At 43.3% G+C, this 23,531-nt stretch overlaps 1 protein-coding gene across 4 annotated transcripts in view; it reads right to left on the minus strand.

The window, feature by feature from the left end:
* The window catches only part of LOC111833375 (voltage-dependent L-type calcium channel subunit alpha-1D), a 97,658-nt gene that overhangs the window by 69,427 nt on the left and 4,700 nt on the right, over positions 1 to 23,531 (minus strand). For 3 of the 4 annotated variants that reach the window (XM_072713128.1, XM_072713129.1, XM_072713127.1), the window contains exons 2-3: positions 19,240 to 19,565; positions 17,621 to 17,725 (exon numbers count right to left, since the gene is read on the minus strand). In XM_072713128.1, coding sequence (XP_072569229.1) covers positions 17,621 to 17,725; positions 19,240 to 19,565 — 431 coding nt within the window. Of the gene's footprint in view, positions 1 to 17,620; positions 17,726 to 19,239; positions 19,566 to 21,353; positions 21,925 to 23,531 lie in introns of those variants that run through there. The other variant, XM_072713130.1, reaches the window with a different exon arrangement.

Consider the following 23,531-nt stretch of genomic DNA (forward strand, 5'->3'; position numbering starts at 1 on the left):
GCTTAAAGAAGAACATAAATGAAAAACCAACACAATGGCAACATTCAAAATGATCTCCAGATAATGGCAAGAACCTCCTTCTCCATCAAGGCGCAACCCAGAGTTGAATTCTGTTCTTTTAAAAATTCATAAGCTGTATTTGCTGTGAATTTGCTTATGACTGTTTTTAATGAATTTCTCAGTGATCCTGGAGCTTATCCTGAGAAGTATGGGGCATGAGGTAGGGGGATGCCAAACACCGGGACAGACGCCCCGGACAGGACGTCATACACCGGGACAGACGCCCCGGACAGGATGCCATACACAGGGACAGACGCCCCGGACAGGATGCCAAACACCGGGACAGACGCCCCGGACAGGACGTCATACACAGGGACAGACGCCCCGGACAGGACGCCAAACACCGGGACAGACGCCCCGGACAGGACGCCATACACAGGGACAGACGCCCCGGACAGGACGCCATACACAGGGACAGACGCCCCGGACAGGACGCCAAACACTGGGACAGACGCCCCGGACAGGACGCCAAACACCGGGACAGACGCCCCGGGCAGGACGCCATACACCGGGACAGACGCCCCGGACAGGACGCCAAACACCGGGACAGACGCCCCGGACAGGACGCCAAACACCGGGACAGACGCCCCGGACAGGACGCCATACACAGGGACAGACGCCCCGGACAGGACGCCAAACACCGGGACAGACGCCCCGGACAGGACGCCAAACACCGGGACAGACGCCCCGGACAGGACGCCATACACAGGGACAGACGCCCCGGACAGGACGCCAAACACAGGGACAGACGCCCCGGACAGGACGTCATACACCGGGACAGACGCCCCGGACAGGACGTCATACACAGGGACAGACGCCCCGGACAGGACGTCATACACAGGGACAGACGCCCCGGACAGGATGCCATACACAGGGACAGACGCCCCGGACAGGCAAACACAGGGACAGACGCCCCGGACAGGATGTCACACACAGGGACAGACCCCTCGGACAGGATGCCATACACAGGGACAGACGCCCCGGACAGGATGGTAGTCTTACTAATCCTGTGCAAGTTACAAGTCCTTCTATTTATTCTGTTGTTTTCATAATATTCAAGAATATTGCACATATACCAGCCACTTAATTACATTTGTAAAACAGCACATGAATAGATTATAATGACTGTGCCATAGAACAGTTTATCTCCAAGCTGGTCATAATATAGCTGAGAAGGTGCTGATGGGAGTTCTGAATATGACAGATGTCACTGATGATTTAAATGTCTTCTTCACAACTGGAAAAACAAAACCTATTTAAAAAAAAATATGGCAAATCAAGCAAATGTAGGAATATGCTGGAATACTCAATGGGAACTCACATCACCTCAGTCCTGTCCAAAATCAGCTTTAATACCACATTTTATAGATCACATTCCAGGCAACTCTTGTGTGGATAACTATGGCAATAAAACCAAAGAGCAAAATCAAGCGAACGGTATTATGAGGGTCTAAGTGGGAGAAGGCAAAACTTAACACTTGCCCAAAAGTAATAAGTAGCATAGGCAGAGAACGTCTCCGATTTGAGATAAATTGGCGTAACTTCACTGCACTACAGCTCCAGACCCTCACCCCATCAACTCCGCCTTCGTGGCTAGAGAAACATACTATGTCATCAGCTACTGATGATACTTTCATCTGTTATCCATCTTTCAACTTTCAGCGAGGTGACAGCTTTCTGTAGTTGGGTGAGAGCAGAAGCTACAGATGGAGCAGGAACAGAAAAAAAATATTAAATCTGACCCACATTTCTGTACATTAATCCTGTTGACCTTTATACATTTAGATAAATCTTTTTTAATCTAGTACCAGTAAGTGTGGAACCTTCTTAAAACAAACTATAAGAATCAATTGTGTGTCCTGCACAGTTTTGACCCATATTTTAGGCCAAAATGGGACAAGATTTGTCCTCTTTCTTTCCCTTTTTGTCAACCCCCTTCCCTGACAAACTTAATATTAAGGGACACTAGCATAAATGTTGCCACATTTCTGATGATTATGATCAGATGCTTAAAATTATTCATCTACTGCAGCAAGTCAGTGAGCACCTCTGTGACTTTGTACCTCATGGTTATGGTTGGGTTCTTCTCCTGGTCCTGTGAGTTTGCATGGTCTCCCTGGGTCTATGTGGGTTTCCTCTAGCTATTCTGATCTTCTTTCGCAGTCCAAAGACATTTGGTTCGGTGGGTGAGCTGCTCTAAATGGCTTGACTGAGCATCCTGCGATGGACTGACCTCATGTCCAGGGTATCCCCTGCCTTGTGCTCTGTGGTCAGAACCCTGTACTGGTTAAACAGTTGGAAGATGTATGGATTTTCATTAATACATCAGTAGTTCTGTGCCACTTTGTACAGCTTGACCTTGAGCCACATGTGAATAAATATGGCAGACCAGCCGCTTCCACTGTGATCTCACACAGACCCTTATTGTCACTCCCAGTGATCACATGGGTACAGCTGTGGTACAGGCCCTGATAATTATAGATCTCTGGAAAACACTGTGGCCTCTTGACCTTTCCGGAACCAATGGACTTTCGCTGGGCTGTTTGCAACAATGTCTAGCCAAACGTTTCACACCAGCATAGTCAATGACATAATTCTGATGCAATTTTATCTGAAATGCCACCTATTGCCAAGCACACCATCAAACCTGTAACGCAAAAACATAGAGACGAGTCAAATAAATAATGTAGATGATTCGATCTGAGCATTAACGAAAAAAGGCACAATAGCTGCTTATCGACCACCGGTTTAAGAATAAACCGACCCCTTGCCTTGTGCAGGCAGGAGAAGTATGAATAACCATTCCTCTATGAATGCAAACTTTTGACATCACTAATTTGCATTCAGCAGTTATGATTTGCTCATAAACAGCCTGTGGAGTAAAACGAAGAACAATACTAGCCTACTTCAGAGCTATCTTACAAACACCAGGACATAAACACACTCCATTATGAGAAGAAGAGCCAAATCTGACTTGATATTCCCGTGGTAAGTGAAGCTCAAAGTGGTGAATTCAAAGCATAAAGCCACAAATCGCTCTGAATGGAGGTAGGTTTAAAATAGCACAGGGTGATAGACACGCAGGATCGCATACGGAAAGTTACAGTGCAATAGACAACAAAGACTTTCTGCCAAAATGCGAGATCACAGAAGACCTGTGGGACCATCCTCTCCTTTGTGGCACAACGATGACTCAGGCTGGCCAATTTCCACCTGCTCTGCCTTCTCCTCAGCCTCGTGCAATGCAACTGGGCCTGTTAGTTCTCGCTGCTATTGATCATCTAGGGTCAAGGCCACGCATGAATAAGTCAATGGATCAGCTTGGCGCTTCAACGAGCACCAGCTTCAAGCTGTGTCATTATATCTAATTTAATGGTTATGGACAGATTCACTGCTGCTCAGTACCAAAGCAACCCCCAACACGCATATGGAGTTCTGTATTCAGGATGGTTTGTATCTGTACAGTATCTATATCGGTTTAAGCAATAATTCTCATCAAAATTACACCACAAAGCCTCAAACAAGTTACTAATAAATCAGTTATTTACCAAACAGCTTTCACGGTTAAAGTACATTTACAATTGTGGAAAATTTCATCTTCAGATGGGAATTAAATAAGGCACTATGAAGCAGGATTTTTCAATTTGCTAGAGGCTTGAGAGAGGCTTTGTTAAATGCTTGATATCAGTCTACAGGAATTAGGTCACATTTAGCAGAGCTTCAGTATGATCCCAGGAGGTTTTCATGCCTGCTGGAGTTGGTTACCATTCACAAAAATATTGGGTAGCTATAATATCAGAGATGCCAAAGCAGATCAGCAGGAGATTCTGTCACTTTTCTGTATGTCTGTTTGCATGTTCTTCTTACGTTTCTGTTGGTGTCCTTCAGTTGTTCTGGTTTCCTCTCATGGTCCACAGATGTGAAGTTTGGGTGAGTCTAAGTTTACCCTCCTCGGGGTGAATCATGGTGTCCCATCCAAGGTGTACCCTGCCTTGCATACACTTTTCAGGTATATGCTATAAATCTTAAAGATACTGACTGGGTGACGACAGACAGAACAAACCACAATATTTGTTCCTTCCTACAAATGGGTAATGCAATATGTTTTGCAGTACGCAGTCAAAAGTGCTTAAATTTTGCACAATAGAGCCATTCCTAACATCACTCATATGTTCTTCTGAAATAGTAAAAGATCAATTTTACAGAATTCTTGTTCTTTGCAGTAGGAACCAGTTAACAGGGTGACAGTATAAAAACAGAAGACACTTCAGGCACAAAGACACACATGTAGAGCACCGACGATCCTTGATGTCTCCTGGTGGGACAAGCGTGTGCATAACTCATTGACACAAAAGTGCCTCACCGAGCTTCCGGTTACATCATTGCTTGTGTGGCATAACATTGGCAATATTAAGCGTCCTTTCCCGCAGCATTATTATGCAATTTATTTGTTTGGCAAATGCTTTCATTCTTGTTTAATATTCAGAAATGAATACGCTATACATAAAGCATAAGTGACAATTCAAGTCAAATTATTTTAACTCAAGAGGAAAAGAGTCTCACAAGGATTTTGGACTGGGTCTGCACCGTGACCACAACTACCTACCCCCCTGCCTGTGACATCCTTCCTGCCTGTGACGTCCTTCCCGCCTGCCCGCCCCCCTGTCTGTGACATCATTCCAGCCTGCCCACCATTCTGCCTGTGACGTCCTTCCGGTCCCTGTGACATCATTCCAGCCTGCCCACCATTCTGCCTGTGACGTCCTTCCGGTCCCTGTGACATCATTCCAGCCTGCCCACCATTCTGCCTGTGACGTCCTTCCGGTCCCTGTGACATCATTCCAGCCTGCCCACCATTCTGCCTGTGACGTCCTTCCGGTCCCTGTGACATCATTCCGGTCTGCCCACCATTCTGCCTGTGACGTCCTTTGACGCACTTTGAGACAATGTAATATGCAAATGCGCTATACAAATAAAATTGAATTGAGCTGAAATTGAATATCATGTTCCCATGTTCCTTAACTATCAACAATCAACAGAGCAAAATTGTTTCCATAAACACTGAGATTTAGATAGAGGTTTAATTTGTTTAGATAAAATATTGGAGTCATGCAGTAAGATGTCCATTTATTATTATCCTATAGTACGCCAATCGATATTCAAAAGCTTAGAGCAAGGTCCTCAGTGGGTTTTCATTGGACTGGAAAAGCCAACGGAGTCAAATAACTTTGTACCCAAACTTAATGCAAGCCTGACTGGCGTGGTTATTATTATTGTTTACTGCAACCCAGTACGCAATGGCTGTAAATGACGGTAAAACCCAGAATCAGAGGAGCTCTGAATGTACACAATGGCTCAAATGCTATTTCACATCCTTCCGAAGATTCTCAAAATGTATAATGGAAAATAATCACATACGTAATAATATGTAATAATCACATACCTTAACAGCTTTAATATAGATTAATAACAAACATTGTATGATATACTGTTTGTTATTGTCATGTTTGTTAATTAATCTGTACTAAAGCTGTTAAGGTAAGTTAGGATGTTAAGGTATACTTATACATTGCTTATAAATGTTCTATACATACATCATGAAGGTGCACTGAATGTTCTATGAATGGATAATGAATGCATTATGTAGATGCAGTTAAGGTGCTACCTGATAGTACTTGTTCTAGAAAATTAGACTGCATTTAATGTACTTTTGTATTTTGTAATATTGTAGATCCTACACACTAAATCAGTACTATCATTTTATAAAAATTGGTACTGCTCATTATTTTCTGCAAGCATATATTTATTGTAATCTATATTAATTCACCGAAGAAGCTAGGGATGATGGGATTTATGCGTCCCATTTTTCTTTAACATGGGGAGAAAAGCCAGTATTAAGCGCATCTACAGGAAACAGCCTCCAGGGTCATTCACATTCTCGCTCCAGCTGAAGGCTTCATACAGCACAAAGGAACTCATTTAATTCATAGTTTCTTTTACAAAATCAATGCCATCACCGCTAAATTTTTCATGAATTGATGTTTCAGTTCTGAATGCCACTTTCTGTGACCAAACTGAACATTAAGTGCCTGACAAAAGGCATGTGTGCATTGCTGCCGGAAGGGGGGGTCTGGTGGCCCTTGGAAGGGCCCTCAATGGAGCTTACATATGAGCCTTGATGGGACAGTCAGCTTACTGTGCTTTAAAATGGAATCTCTTTTCATAATGGAAAGTGGATTTACCGCCCAGATCAGCGAGGAGTTTTGGCTGACGTGTGCCAGTGTGTGTGTGTGTGTGTCTTCATGAGTATGGGGGAAGAATGTAGGGGGTGTGCTTTTCCCTGGAGTGTGTCAGGTGACCAGGTATCTGTCAGTTGAATGGTCCTCATTTGTGTGAGCCCAGACCTGCCCCAATATTTCATTGTCCAGTCTGTCAGGGTGTATTTCCTCCCTTCTAATTATCAATCTAAATTAACACCTCTCATTAGCAACTTAGTTGAAAAAAGAATTGCCATAGTAGTACTTCAAAAATCATATAATTAAATCTTTTGATTCACAACAGTTATAATGCATAGACTGCATAGATGCATAGATTATTATAAACCACAAAATGATATACATCATCATTCAACTCAAGGGCGTAACTCTGGCTGGAACTTTGGGGGGGGTTGAGGTCTCCACCCATTGGGGGGGTTGTATTAGCTGGATTTGATTTATTGGGGGGAGGGCTACAACCCCCCTATCCCCCCCCCCCCTGTAATTTACACCCATGATTCAACTAACCATTGGTTACTGAAATAACCAATTGAAACAAATATGCCGAGCAGATGTTGAGGTATTTTAAAGACTCCGGTACATGTGAAGAGTTTGTGTCACAGCTGATTCTGCATCACGGCTCCCCGTCAGATTACAGGGTTACTGCACTTTTCAGTTCGTTTTTGGACCGAGGTAGAGAAAATCCAGCCAGACGCATGTTAATGGGATTAGAAATGCGCAGATGAGTTTTATCTAGTCAGAGGTAAGTACAATGAAATGAATAGCGGTGACTGTGTGCAGAACGCAGAGCTGTTACTACGAGACACTAGTCTACTCCTCACTTCATGCCGCGTTTCCCAAAACAGACCTGCATTTGAAAACACGTGTCTGCTTGATTATGTAATTAGATAATACCCATTCAGTACACTAGAAGGCTTAAGAAGACTATTTAATTATTGTTTAAAAAATCAAGCTATTACAGTTAGTTCACGGGAACAGAAGCACCCTCTATACAGTTTCTGACTCAGGTACGAACCTGTAACACTTCACAGCGCACGCAAGCCTCCCTGCACTCAGTAGTACAGATGGTGCAGCATGAATGAGTGAAGTGTGCAGAGGATGGATGGGAGCGGCGTGTGTGTGTGTTTGTGTGTGTTTGTGTGTGTGTGTGTGTGTGTGGGTGCATTCCCAACGGCAGAGCACGTGCGGGTCACACGCGTAAAGAGGTGCGCAGCCGCTCAGACTCCGGGCGACCTTCAGCAGGCCGCTTGCCGAGCAGCTGCTGCTGTAATTAATAGGCAGGTGCTCTGCTCGCTCACATGGCCAATAGGCAATCTGATTTCTGATTCCCCTCCCCGAGGGAGGGGGCGTTCATCCCCTGCCAGGCACAGACACTAAGCAACCACAGGGCTCAGTGTCGTATGAATCCGCTTTTCCAGCAGTGGGGGGGGGGGTCATGAGTTTGTGGCTCACAGAAGGGACTTAAGACGCCAGGAGGTGGAGCCGCAGCTGGACCCGCCTTCTGCCGATAAGCGTCTATGAGATTAGCACAGGCGTCCAGACTGCTGATCTTACCACAGGTGTCGTTCCGGGGGTCACGCCCAGGGACCCTGCAGTCATGCTTGTTTTACTTCTGTAGTACATTAGACTATCTCCAATTCTAATCCCCCTTCTCCTGGAGCGAGTGGGTTGATGTTTACATCACTTTATAAGCCTACATTAAAATCTGTGATTGACAGCACACGGTAATCCCACAGTGCATTACAAACCATCCCCCGTCACTAGAGGAAGAGGGGAACAAAAAAAAAAGAAACTGTCTTCTGACTGGCATTATCTAGGTTAAAATAGGTCTTTTCTGCTTGCATTTCAATTACCTTGCTTTCTGAATTAAACAACCAGGAAAGGACACACAGATAAGAGAAAAAGACTGAAATCTGTGAGATGGATGGGCATCATTGTCAGACTTTAGATCTGGGTTGCTGCTTTTATTGCACCTGCATAGCCGAATATCTTAAAGTCATTCAAATCGAGTAATTCGGTCGTTTTATAGTACATCCAAGCAGCTGCAGCAGCTCTATGAGCACATAGAATCCGGCAGGAGGATGCCTGAGGAACACTTTACTGCTACAGAAGAAGGAAAAGACAAACCACACATTTAAAATTAGCTGTTCAAAAATGTTCATAAATGAATACTCCTTCATATATCGAACAAGAGTGGGATGCCAAGATTTGGATCTCAGAAAATTAACAAGCAAAAGGCTCTTGTTTTCTCTGGCAGACCAGAAAGATGACAGATTTTGCTACCAGTCTCAGTTAAACATTCCTCCTGAGGACCGCATTTCCCATGACCCTAAGCTGCAGTATCTGCCATATAACCCCCGAATCAGATTGAACACACATTTGTTATTTGTTGCCCATTTTCTGTGCCGAAATAAAACTAGGTCATTACATTCCTTTTACATCTTGTACTACCTTCAATGCTGATTTATTATTTCTCAGCAAATACAGCCTATGCGGACTTAGTTACAAGCAAATTTCTACCCAAATAGCAGTTACAAATGTGTATTAATCTCTTCTGGCCTTATTCTCCCACAATCCTTTGATAGAAACAGCCGTGGTTATATTTAGGCACTGTGGCCTGACACCTTTAGGGCTGTGGGCTGCACTCGAATCCCAACCCACCTGTGTGTGTGGAGTCCAACAAGAAACTATTTGCATTTGCAACAGTTTAGGTAATTATTATCTAGTGCACATTATGCTACGTTATTTACTTTTAACAATAATACACAAGAGAAAACAACCACCTTTGTGTTCTAATGAGGAGGAAGGAGTTGCATGACAAACCTTCTATCATATGATTGGCAGTTTCAGAAAATGAACTGTTATAGTGAAGCCAAAGAAAAAATTCTGATCGATAGTAAATATGCTGAAAGCATGCAGCTCCCACACATATGAGAGGGGCATATGCAGCTTGCAGTTAGCTAAAGACCTACAGGCTTGTCAGTCTGATGTAGTACATTCTCATCTTAAGGAAGTATGCTTACAAACCATGGATCCCTGCATTTCCAGATGATCCCTTCATCTTCCAAACACTCCTCCTGGTCAAGGTCACCATGGGTTAGAGCCCATCCCTAGCGGTTACAGTATTATTCTAGTGTACCCTGGGCAGGATGCCATTCAATCGAAAGATATATACAAACATACTGATACTCCCACCTTATGGGCAATTTAACGATGCAGCACCTTTGCACAGCTGGAGGAAACCGGAGTACCTGGAGGAAACCCATGCAAAACAATCTCCCAACCCTGAATGTCTAAAACAAGTACAACTCAGTGAGCCAAACAGCCCTTATAAGCTCGACACTATTGTCTCCATTGCCAGTTGACTGATTCCATTTGAAGTCAGTCATCACAGTGTGAGACACTTCTGTCCAGAGCAAGTATCTCTCTCCCATTGTAATGCACTTCATCCCCACTGGGAATACTCCCAGTATACTCACAAGTATACTCCAAGATAACAGTGCTCCAGGGCACAAACTCTCATCAGGCAGAAGCACAAGGACAAAATCATCCATCTTTCAAGGCCCTCCTAATCACCCAAAATGGATGGAATACGTCAGTGTGGGAGAAATGACTCCAAAGCCTGGAGAGAGGCCTGTAGCAGTGCCTTCTGCCATCATTAAATGGTCATGAAATAGAGGAATTCTGCACAGCAGAACGACACCAGATCCCTGCAGAGCAGTTCCAGACTCATGCTGCATGATATACATTCTGCCTTGGCAGCATAGCTGAGCCCAGCAGCCAGAACGTCCCTTTCTAGAGTAACCATCAGTATGCCGCACAAGAACCTTATATTATCTAGAAAGAAATCTTCAGTGGCACAAGATTGGTGTCCGTGGTGTGAACAACACCTACTAAAATATACAGAATATTTAAACTAGAATTATACTGATATATTGCTATTCTTTCAAAGAAAGCAATACTAAACAAATACTGACAGCTGGTACTGCACCGTATAAACTGGTGATGACAACATAATGCTTCATAAAATTAATAATAATTAGACTTGTTATTTCCATTATTTGAAAATATTCAGACAATTATTAGAACACAGAACAAGACATTCAAAATGTGCTTTACAGTTATTGTTTTGTAGAAACAATAAAAAATAAGCACAGGGCAACACTGCCTTTACGATTTGGCAAAGATATGAATCACAGAATCTAGCGACTCTTCCAACCCCTAAAAGGCATTGAAACTTCTGTCACTGTATTTTATTAGTAACAGCAGAGACCGTATGATGCACACCATCTTACAGTCGCTTAAAGCCCTCAGCACTCAACAGTCCGGCATGGGAGGGCAGGAATGACTTCTCAGGATCCCCAGCACGGACCTGAGTGATTCATTGCCAAGCGTGAACCAGTGGGAATGAGAATCATCACCGCCAAATGTGCAGCTATGCTGCTCTCTCCGGAAAGAGTACACCACTCCTCTCAGGTGAGTGCCGTCTGTGCTCTGTGAAGGAGTCTAAGCATCTAGGGATCTTCATCATTAATGATGGTGAAAGGGAAAATTAGACTGACAGGCAGAGATGCTATATTTTAATTACCTTACTGACCTGGATGTAAAAGGCATTAAGTAAAGGCAAGCTGTTGTAATTACATTTGAACATTTATATATTTTACTATCTTTATGTGATCATAAACTTATATGTTATTGTCATAACATATAGCCAAGATTATTAAACTTTTAGACTAACGGTCTATTAATAGTATTAGGAAGCTATGGATGGATTGAAGCTTCTTAGTCTGCACCTCAGATTCGCTGTTGTGTATGCGGGTATTCACTGCGACTCCCCCGTTAGATTATTACTCAAACTGATTGGCTGAAGAGTCCTCATACCTGGGTTTGAACCGCTGACCTAAAGGTTACCCAAAAAACCTGCATATGCACTGGCCCTTTGCGGGTAAGATTGCCCACGCCTGCTCTATATTACTGTCTGAAGAGGTCGAGGTTGCGGGAGCAATCAGATGAAGAAAAATGTGTACAAAATAAAAAAAACAACATATTTTCTTAAATTACACATTAATTATGGCTATGATTTGCGGATATACATTCATACAATTCAGGGAACTTCTAAAATTATACAAAGTCACGTGACTTTGGGAAAATTGCATTTTGCATTCTATGACTGACATCAGTCAGAGCCAATGAGGAAGTGATAACACACTACGGAACCAATTCCATTTCAGGCCCAGCTCTCCCATTGGCTCTGCTACCAGCACAGCATAGAGTTAAGTCACAGCTCAAGCATACTAAGTCGACTGGCTTTGGCAACTAGATTAGAACTGACGCTTAAACTTGGATGGAGTTCAGTTTTACTCTAGTGATTCACATACGCTTCAAATCCTTGCTAATACACTGCCAGCCTACCAGGAACATAAGTTATAAGGGCATGTCACATCAGTACAGGCAGTGCCCTCCTAATCAGAAAGTCTGAATCAGGGTTAAGAAAGTCTGACTTACAAACTCATATTCACGAACAGGCTGCCATAAAGCCTGTTATATTAAAAATTTGGGTTAAATACAATGGTATGCAATAATAAACGCTCGCACTATTTTACGATGCTTGCATTTTATGAGCATTTAAATTTTATAGAAGTATACGAGTACAGCAATTAAACTTGACGTGATACAGGAGCAAAAGAAAACACACAAGTTGGCACCATCAAAAATTCTTTGCTTGAGAAAACAAGTCAAAACCATCATCCGTTTATCTTTCTACCCTTCGCTTAACCATTAAAAATGACAGGATAAGGCAGCATAACATAATCCTACATAAATCTTTAAAAAGATCTACAAAAAACAAGTATATTCTGAATCTCTGCAGGTCCACTACTAATGGGCGCAGACACAATGTTGACATTTCCTAAAACCTGTCGCAAGACAAAATGCACTGACCAGGGGAACACGAGTTTAATGGCGTGGAAAAGTGACACAGAAATGACTGTTTTTTTCCTGTCTCCATATTGTTATTCGCTGTACTACTCAATCTCACTAGGATCCAGAATAACATGTCTGTAGTAACAAGTCTTAATTTGTTTATTTTACTGGAAATGGTGAGCTTTGCCACATTCCCAGTCCAAATCAAACATGGGTTGGCATGACGATTAATGACATTTCTCCATTTTGTAATTAAAATCAACTGAATGGGGCAGATGAAGACCTGTGGGGATCAGAGCAACCAGAGACCTTTCTTCAGAGACCCTGAAGGGAAATTGTGCATTATCTGGGGGCTTTAAGTTTACGACTTGTTGACATAATCCATTACAGGACCACATGTAAGGGCCTGATAGTATGAAGTTGCTGCATTGAGAATATACCTAGTTTTACTCTAATAATATGCCTACCACACTGAAGGCCAATCATCAAACCATTTTCCATAAGCAATACAGGGTCACATGACCCTGGAGCTCATGACAGGAAGCACAGATAGAGGGCAAGGTGGCAGACAAAGAGCCCACATACAATCACACAGTAAGGGCAATTCAGGGAGACCAGGAAACCGATATATCAAGAGAAAACCTACGCAACCGTGGGTTAACTCCACAGACACAGAGCAGTGATGGGAATCAGACCCTCGACTCTGCAGCTGTGAAGCAACAGTGCTGCCCACATTGACATCACCCAATGGGAACCAAAACTTTGCCTGAAAGTACTTTTTTAAAATATTGAAATCATGTAAATGTATGTAGAACACAGCAGTTATTTTTGTAGTTTACTACTGTCGGTTTCAGGCCAAAGGAATCATTTCCTTGGTCGAATGTGGAGTGAAGCAGGGCAATTTTGGAAGTTTTAGGTTATAGACGGAAGACCTGCTGAGGCAGAGATGCAAACAATAGCTCCACATCTAGAGCAATGGTGAAGCGGTCCTCAAGGGAACCTTATGAATGGTGAAGCACCAATATTTACTTGGCTCCCATAGGAGAGACACACAGTAACCTGAGAGCCCCACACCAGAGGATAAGCCTTGAAACAGCCTCTTTTGGAGGTGATACACTTACAATAAACTTACGTCATTAGCCATAAACAAAAAGGACCTAAGAAGAGGGGTCTGACTACTGTTTATGTGAGGTGGAAGCATTGTCGTAACCCCTCCGTCCTTCAGCAGAATTTCTTCCGCCTTATTTTCACTGAGCAAAAAAGACGCAAACATGTTTGACCTTCTTCTCGTATGACACCCACTATGTACCCACACACAGCACTTCCGGAGAATCGCTCTACCGAGAGGCATTATCACAGAGAAAATCCAACATAATGCAATTTGGGACCAATTCATTTTAAGACAACGCAAATGGAAAATAAAGCATAAGTAAAGGAGCAGCATGAACATTTCTGTAAGGAGAGGGACATTGCAAAGTCCAGTGACAAGCTATACAGTCAAACTAGTCACAATAATCACAAACTTAAATCCCGTCCCTTCAGTCCCGAAAGGGGCTGGAACTGAACACCAGGCACCGATGCAGCTGCGTCTATGCCCCCGTGTCCCATCTGCCCCCCCGTGTCCCCTCTGCCCCCCCATGTCCCCTCTGCTCCTGAAGCCAACCACTACGAAGAGAACCAGGGGTACTGAAAGTAGAGGGGACGGGTGGACGTACCCACCCAATATTAGCAGATTCCCCCCCCTTCCCAAAAAATCAACAAGAACGGCTATTTATTTAGGGCTGAACGATATTGGAAAAAAATCAAACTGAGATATTTTGGGGTTTGCGGTAACCATTCATAAATGCACCTTTGGCTATTTTATGCATTTCTGTCAGGTGCCTTCCTTATCTTTCACTATGAATGTGTGCATTACTGACGCGAGTTCACTGTGCATGCATCGCACAAGGACAAAACATATACCTAAGACTGTAGTCATGTATCAGACAAAATCAATTAATCATATGGATCAGTTAAATAGCCCCCTAAGCAGTGTTAGTCTTATTTTAAATGATGAAATCTTCAAACTTAATCTTCAAAATTATTTTTAAATATTTCTTACATTGTATACTTTCATATCACTAGGCCTATTGCATGTGTCCCCATTGCGATGTCGCGATATACATCACTAGCCCCCCCTGCCACCAGAGCAAATTCAGCCCCCCCCCCCCCCCCAATATCAAACTCCTTCTGACGCCTCTGGAGAGAAGTGCCCCACCATCCCAATTCACCATACGGATCTGTTTGCCAGCCCAGCAGCGGCCATTTTCACCATAATCCGATGCATATTGAAGGAACATTGAAAGCAGGTGTCACCACTGGGCAATCTAAGCTATTACCACAGGCCAGGTTCAAACAGAACACTCTGCAGCGGCTTCAAACAACAGCTTCAAAGCTGTGTGTTCCCCGTTCTCCTCCAAAGTGCAGCCGCTTCCATTTATGTCCAAATTAATTATGTTAATCACAAATTATGTCCTATAAAAAGACAGAACCCTCGATTACTGCTGCACATATAAATTTCTGGTGTCTTACATCGTTAGAAAAGCTATGACTTGTTTCAGGGATGACAAGCCTGATAATCCTGTGTATTATAGATGATTTTATTGAGTTACTTGCAAAAGCATGTCATTGGAAAAATGCATCGCATTAGGAAGAGCTCCTTCATTAGGTAATATCATCTGGGCATTTTCTCATGTGTCTGATGTACACCTCAGCACAGCCATGAAATGACCAGAAGACAGAGTGCAAACAAGATGACCGACACTGACAGCGTGCCCCCCTTCAGCTGGCCTCTCTGCAGCAGCTGGTACTAGTGCACCTCTACGATTAATGACGAAATACCAACCATGGTGCGAAGAATCTCTATCGACCAGAACAGGTCTTACGGCAGCGCAGAAGTCACACATCAGTCACATTCGGGACAAAGGATATGAGTGGCGTGTTCCTTAATCGTGGCAGCGGCCAGAGGCACGACGTCAGCAGGGTGAAGAAGAGCGGCGTGAAGCCATCGCCCCTCCCCCCCAACACGAGCCTCCAGAAGGTGTCACCTTGGCTGAGGTGAAGGATGCAGCTCAGTAATGCATGAGTGAGGAGGGAAGCACATCGCTAGCGGCTGGGGCTCAGCTACCTTTACGGCACCGCAGGAATAAGGGGGAGAAACAAACAAGCCGTCCTGCCAGCGCGGCCTGTGTGCTCTGCTGCCATGGCCACTCGCTCCACCAGTGCACTGGCTGAAGCCTTAATCCCTCTCAGGGCCAAAGACACAACACTGGCATTTTCTCCAGAGAATAACAGAAATCACCGAGCACCTTCCATATCCGTGTCTCGCGGCAGGGACGAGTCGGGAATGTGTGAGAGGCTGCGGATTAAGGCGTGAGGGGCGGGGCTTGCTGCGTCATTCGGAGAAATCCCACATCCCTTGTGGCTGCCGAGTCTGCCACATTCCCGACAAGGACACCGTGACCTTTTGGAAGCCGCACGAGAACAGCATGGTGACGTCTTACGGATATTTATCTGTGGCTTCTGCCGCTGGTTTGGAATGACGAGCGGCTTAAATCGTCACCCCGGGAGCCACAAGTCGGTGCTGGATCTAAAACACTGGCAGGGAAATGTCAACACCGCATATCATAAACACTAAGCCGGGCTTCCTCTCTTATGATTTATATTTAATTACGGCCAGGACCGGCACGGTGAGTGCCTGTCAAACCGGAGGGTGCCAGAGACCTGCTTCATTATCAGCCATCTCCATCCAGGGCCGACTGTACGCTTCTTTCCAGCACAGCGCCACAACCCCCGCGCTCATGGCCAAGCCGGACCGGGCCGGGCCGTAATCTCCTGGGCCCATGTGACTTACCGTTAAAGAAGAGGAGGCCACATCACAGATGTTGCGTGGCACACACACACACACACGCACACACACACACACACGCTGCCCGTCAGGTGGGAGGGGAGGCAGCCCCATAAGGACACCTACATTCCATCTTTCAGGAATGCCGACGTCCAATTTGGTCGGGATCACATGACAAATCACAGATAGAAGCACCTGCCGCTAACACTCTTCTATCATTAACAAATAAGCTAAATCACACAAACTCCAGTGTAAGGAGCAGGGAAGTGCGTCATAGCGGCTGAGGTACGAACACTTACTGGCAGCTACGGCTCGTCTCCAGCTTACTCCTTTTCTCAATGAACAAAATACATGAACCATAAACTTCAACTGCTCTGGGCTTAAATCATTGAAAAATAATCTGATTTGTACTTTAATTGGAAGTCTATGGAGAACAGAACTGACATGGCCTGAAGAGGACCAGGAAATTACTGATGCTGACACCAGTGCATTGCTAAATCGATGTGGTGTTTAAAAACGATATTATGATGAGGCTTTTTGCTTTCAAACCGTTTTCCCTTGATCTTGCTGCAGAGGTACATTTGATGGGAAAAAGCTCAGTGGAAATGAACTATTCTCCAAGTATAAAAATACAAACATACAGTCATGATCCAAATGTCACTGAATGATACAGAAATCCTCGTCTTATTGCTTACGAAACCAAATTATGCCTTATTCAGGGGACGGTCCTGTCACAGAGTGTATGTGTGACTGAAATTTTCCCTCCAATTATCAAGATATAAACCTGAGAGACAAACAGCAGCCAATCTCACTGTTGAACACACACCAACTTTCTTTTCACACACACTACAAAGCATGTATAGACACCATATAAAGTGCCATATAAACACTGTCTTTAGAGAACCACAAAGCCTTGACCCAGGAACATGAAACTTATGAACATCAAAGCAAATCAATAAAAAGAACAGGAATCAGAAGACGAGATGTATGGTACAAGTCGCATACTAACATACACGTCAAGGCTGCCTCAATGACTTCAAGAGATGTGAGATTGGTAATGCTCAACAGAATACACTTCCTGCCACTTGCTTTTGACCTCGACTGCACTAACAATGCCAAGGAAAAACGACAACAAACCAGCATGACCTGAAGTATCCCCTTGCTTCAACAAATTAAACCATGATACGTAAGACCACTGACAAGCCTTGGATCAGGTGAGCTGGGACTTAAGCGTCAAGAACCGCCAAGCAGATAATGCCAAAGGCAGAGGGAACAGACAAGCTCTCCCAAATAACAAGCAATTCATAAACGAAGCGAAGAAGCGAAAAGAGGATCCTCAGGAGCCAAATCCAATAAAACAGTGTGTCACTGGCACCCCTGTGCGTACGGGTGTAAGGCTCCTGCCAAATGGCCAGCAAAGCCGGCCGTATCCGAGGGAAGCCAATCACAGCGGAGGAAAGAGGCCAGATATACTCACCAGGTCATGGTTAGTGGAATTGGAATCATCTTCTGGGAAGGGAATGTAAACAGCTAAGGCCACACAGTTGGCAAAAATCGACAGTAATATAAAGATATCAAATGGCCTGAAAAGAGATAGTTAAGGAAAAACTGGAGGGGACCCACCGCAAAGCGAGTACACATATCAATGAAAAGCAACTTAAAAATAAAAGATTCATGTTTCCAACAGCCCAAATAACTAAAGCCTGCACTTACTAGTGCAAGGCAGAGGTGCAGTGATGGGTATATGTGGGTATATGTGGGTATATGTGGTTATATGACGTACACCCACCTCTAAAAAATTTTACCACATACCCACCTAAAATTGTCAGAGGAGTGCGTATATGCAGTTATACAGCACACCCACCCACCAAGGCACCACTACGCCACATGTGCAGGATCTGTGACGGTTTGGCTCATACTTTTTCCCAGGTAAACTGTGTGTCGCACGCTTCCTTCAGACAGAAACAGGCATCCCCAAACCCCCAGGTTCTCAGACGCCCCTGAGGACAGCTTACATTTGCAGGGAGCGTAAGGCGACTTAGGGACCGTCCTGAGTCCTGACCCACCCGGCATGACTTAGGAACCGTCCTGAGTGCTGACCCACCCGGCATGACTTAGGGACCGTCCTGAGTCCTGACCCACCTGGCATGGGCCCACTGCTGTAGGCTCAGGTTACATGAAAAACCACTGGTGAGTTCGGGGACTCGCAGGCGATAGAGTCACTTCCAATTCATTTGCAGTATTTAACAGTCATATGAACCAGTGTCACTGTTTTTTAACTGAACAAGCCTGAAGTGATTCATTCTGTTCATTCACATGGGTGATGCAGGACGGACAGATACTCTGGCATCACTTGGCTTTCAAAACCAATATTTTACTGGATTTTAAACACCTGAATATGATGGACTGTCTTCCCAACACTAATTGGTTGTTATATTGTACAGCCACACAGGCAGACTTATACAAATATTAAATTTCATTGGAAAAGGTCTAAAATTGTTTATAACAGCTACAGAAACGTAGTATAATTTCTTTTACTATCCTCCTATAGTCCAGTGAAACCTTATAGCATTTTGTGTCCAGGTCGATTTGTTAAGCATTCAAAACAAATCTGTCAGGGGATACAGAGGAATTACATACCTGATTTTAAGTGCATATATGCTATATACATATAAAACAGTCACAATAAATTAACATTTTGTTCATAATAAACCCAGTTATCTGATGACCTTCTGATTAGGGCTTTCTGAGCTTTTGATGTCCGCGGATCGGTTTACATTGGACAAAAATTTCACAGACCCGTAAAATGGCCGTGCGGGGGAGGGGGGGGGGTCTTGTGGATCGATTGGCGATTTCATAAATTTAACCGTTTCCATTCTTTTCAGAAGCAAACAGAACATAATGTAAGGGGGTTGTAAAAAAAATTGAAAATACATCATTTATTTTTAGAAATTAACCAACCCTTATTCAAAACCCCCAGCCCACTGGGACCAGTAGCAGTCTGCGGACGGAAGGTTGAGAACCCCCACTTTAGGTGACGCACCCCAGGGTGCTCCCCGGACAGCGACCCCCAAAGGCGGTCTTAAGAAAAGGATTCTTCCACTCTACTAGACTGATGCAGGCCCTCCGGATGGGGTTGCTGAGGCTCAGACAGAAGAGGGCGCGCTGTGGCCTGCTGTTACTTCCGCCGCTCGGCTTCTTGCTCTTGGCGTACTGCTGCCTCTTCTTCTGGGACAGCGACGCGACCGGGACGGCACAGCTGGCGCTGGTGCTCATGGTCTGGGCGGCCCGAGCCTGCTTGGCGGCATGGATCGCGGCCTGCCAGGAGAGAGCGGTCGGCGGGGGGCCTGCAGAGCAGTCTGACCAGAGGGTCGGCACGTCACCAGGGATAGGGACTCTAGTGCTGCTGGCATAATTTGCCCCTGGGAAGAAAAAGAAAAGCAAAAGATGCAAAAAAAGACTAATGATGCAGAGGTCAAACTCAACAGACTTGTACATGTTTCGAATGCATATGAAATACGTGATGGCATCTTCCTGCTCCCGGACAACCAGAATTTATTGCCTCTGACAAGCAGCAGATACTAATATGTGTTATTTTTTTGTCTGAAATGCAGGAGATGTGGGCGGAAGTACAACGGTCAATGTAGGATTTATATACAAGTTTTCCTACTCCAACAAGTGCCTTTTTAAAGACAGGCATATTTAAGGATGCACTTTCTTAAGTTCACCAATAAGAATTTGCAAAAACGAAAGCCCCCATCTTCTCATACACTACGCAAATTCATTGCATTCCTTTTGTCCCTATTTCGGATTACTGAAATATAGTCTTATTAAACTGCACCCAAAAAAGGGTGATTATATTGTGACTGCAAACAGATGTAGTCGCGGGGCTAATTGTTGTAAAGGGGGACCTATCATTATTAATTAAGTTAATAACCAGATGCTTCTATCTTAAGTGACTAATGCAGTCTGTCATTTACATGGTCTAGTTTCTGACTGAATACAACACTGATCGGGTTATGTACATGCTACTGCAAGATCCCGTGAAACTTCCAGCAGCATGCATTAAGTCACAAGTTCCCTAACTACCACATCTTTTTAAAGGATTCCAATTAAAATGTCGCAATTCACGGTATTACACAAGCAAACAGAAAGCATTAACTAAGAAGGATAAAACGTCTGACAGAGCGGTTCTTATGTAATGCTCTCAAAACAGAATCTGTAGGCAAATATGATTTTGCTGCAAAATTTTATACGGTTCTCAAAAGCACCCCAAACGTATTTGCTTGTGGTCTGTTCTTATGAGAAAAATCAATACAAAGGTTACCTATAGGAAAGCTTAATCATTTGCCAATGACAGAAACAGCTGTGACATTATTGAATTGTGACCAAAATTAGGTGCATCAGATATCGACAGTTTCAGTGCAACCAGTGAGCTTCTGATGCTCCCAGTATATTTGATATCCTTTTAACTTTGAAGGTACAATAAACAGGCAAATAGCTGTCGACGGAATCTGGGAGTAACTTGTTTAATTTGACATGCTATGACACAAAACAGTTTTCCAAGTCAAACCCTACCTAAATTCAGCGTGTTTCAATGGAACCCAAGCGCAGTCGCTAAAATAAAATAAACAGTGATCATGGACATTACAAATAGGATTTTAATAGCCTAACCTAAAATTATACCTTTCAGGTATTAAATAGAGACAGGCTTTTCGGCCTGTAAATCATCCATATAATCATTCTGCAATTATATTAAGCCGATACATTTTATGAAAAAAAAATCCCTTAATGAACAATTATGAAAACACTGTGATGCGCCCGTCCGATGGTGCGTCTGACCTCGCTAAGAACAGCCGGCACATTGCTAGGTTACTGATTCAATTAATTCTTAAGTGCTTCATTTCTGCGCCACTGTTTCATTGCATCTTATGGAATTATTTCAATCGTAAAATAAAACAAAATCATACGTGTATAACTAAAAGAAACACATGACAAGTGACGTCAATTCTCCACTAGAATTAAGCGTTGCAGGACCGCTCTGACCTTAAATTTAGACTACAAGTTGCCCAAGTTTGCAAATATCGCGAATGGCTTTAAATATTATACTACCTCGCCAAATATCTCAAAATGAGACGCGCATCACGGACAAAACGGTCGATACTGTTTAGGTTCAGATACATCATCTGTATAAATAAATAAATACATACCTTTCTGCAGACTGTTTCAAGCAAAGGACTCGGATTTGTCCACACTATTCAGAAAATGCATTGCTCTTGCAACAGAAATGACCGGCGTCTGGGTCGCAAGCATCGATTTGGGAAATGCATTATCTTTAAAACAGGACAGATTCGTGCGCGTTAATTAAAGCCATATATACCGCAGAATAGAGCGCTGAAGCTACCTCGCCTAATGCTCCCGGTCGCCTATCCTTAGGTAACAGAACGTGTGGGCTTATTCAACACATCGCTGCGATTTATCCAGGGACCAGAAGCTGTTCCTCTGGTCCAATTCTCTTTCCTCGCGTACAACCTTAAACCATAAAATGCCCGAAATGAAAAGCTCTGGCGACAATATTGCAACGCCTCCGTTTTAAACTCGCGCAGATTTAGTGCATTGCATTCTAGGATGTAGTTATTCTTCAGAGTTTCGTCTAAAAGATAACGACATCCGGGTGCTGCTTTGACGAGATGGATTTCACACAGTATTAACTCCAAAAGAGGAACGTATGTTAATGTATTTTACTCCTATGTTTGTAAAAATCATTTTGTTTCCTTCGAAATTTATTTTTAAACGGCAAATCCCGAGTCCATCTTGCACAAAAATCACAAGCTTCGTCCGCAGAGAGGCATCCGTTTCATTAAATAGGTGTTTCCGAGTAAGGTTTTAAGAGAAAAAAATATTGATTGTGGATTATCTCTGATTTTGATTCAAAGTGGACAAACTATTGATCGGAACATTAGTCTATGAAGACTACGTGACATATGCACAAGTAAGGTAATAATGTGAAACTATATAAGAATTTAATTTGATTATGTCAAATGCATGTACATACATGTACATACATGTACAAACCAGTTTTATACACACACACACACATATATATGTATTCAAATTTGTGTATGACACTTTGACTACTTAAATGTCAAGTAGAGGCTATATTAAAGACGAAAAGGTGAAAAATTAAACATTTAAAAACAAAAGAGATAATACATGTCCATCTATCCATATTCCATATTCCGCTTATCCTGATTCGAGGGGGTGGGGGGCGGCTTGGAGCTGATTCTGGGCAGTACAGGGCACAGGGCAGGGGTGTAATGCAGCTGTTCCAGGTAATGCTTACATATGACCAGACATTTACTATTTCATTGTAACTTGCTAATTTGACAAGTAAGCCTATATACTGACATCCAAAGGCTTGTACAAACTTGTGTCCTATGCAATAAAAAAATCACACCTCAAACTGTAAGCCTAATTTCCTCTCTTTCCAAGACGAGTGCTGCAGAAGCGTGTGCTTTCTGGTGTTAAAATTGCTTATAGTCCATTGGGAAGAGTTGAGCTTTCAACTGCTTAATCTCAAAGACATTTTAACAAATGATATCTATCTTTCTGTCGCACTCCATATAAATAACTGAACTTGTTTCACATATCGAAGTTGTTTTATTTCTTATCAATTTAGTGTTTATATCAACAGCATAATTGGTGCTGGCATGCTTTCTGACGTGTATAAGTACACATATATCAATAGTGTAAAACTGATATATGTCCACTTCTTACGTGAATGTGAATATTTAAAATTTGAAGAACACCGAAAAGAAATTTTATGCTACAGACCACTAACGTACAATTTGTTCTCAATCTACGATTGAATTTAGTTGAATTTCCTAGTCTTGTTTTGTTTATATTATTTATATAAATCGAATTTCTTACCCTAACGTCTTGGAAGCCCGGTAAGAAATGCAATGCATCTTAATTCTTGCTCGGGAAACTTAACAAGTTTAATATAAACTATTCTGCATGGTAGCGGTACTAATGAAATGGCACAGTAGGTCTTAAGGTACAGGATATTGGATTACCTGCCTGCACTAGATAACGATTACACAGAGGTAATCCATGATTATTAATCTCTCTCAGGCCCGGGACAAAATTACTTAAACCGGGTCCCCATGACGCATAACCCCTCTCACCAGGGCCCTCTTCTGGGTCCTGGGCAAGTTCCCCAGTTGCACCCCAAAGACGGCATCCCTGAACCTTCTTCACAGAAACAAGGTGTTAAAATCGACCTATGTCAACCAATGGCTAGTCAACGGGTTGTTTTCCAATCATATATAGGACATGTTAAAAGGTTTTACTTTTTGTTATTATTCCAAACTAATTCAATTTTTTTT

Source organism: Paramormyrops kingsleyae, chromosome 6 (genome assembly GCF_048594095.1).
Source record: "Paramormyrops kingsleyae isolate MSU_618 chromosome 6, PKINGS_0.4, whole genome shotgun sequence".
Lineage (NCBI taxonomy): Eukaryota > Metazoa > Chordata > Actinopteri > Osteoglossiformes > Mormyridae > Paramormyrops > Paramormyrops kingsleyae.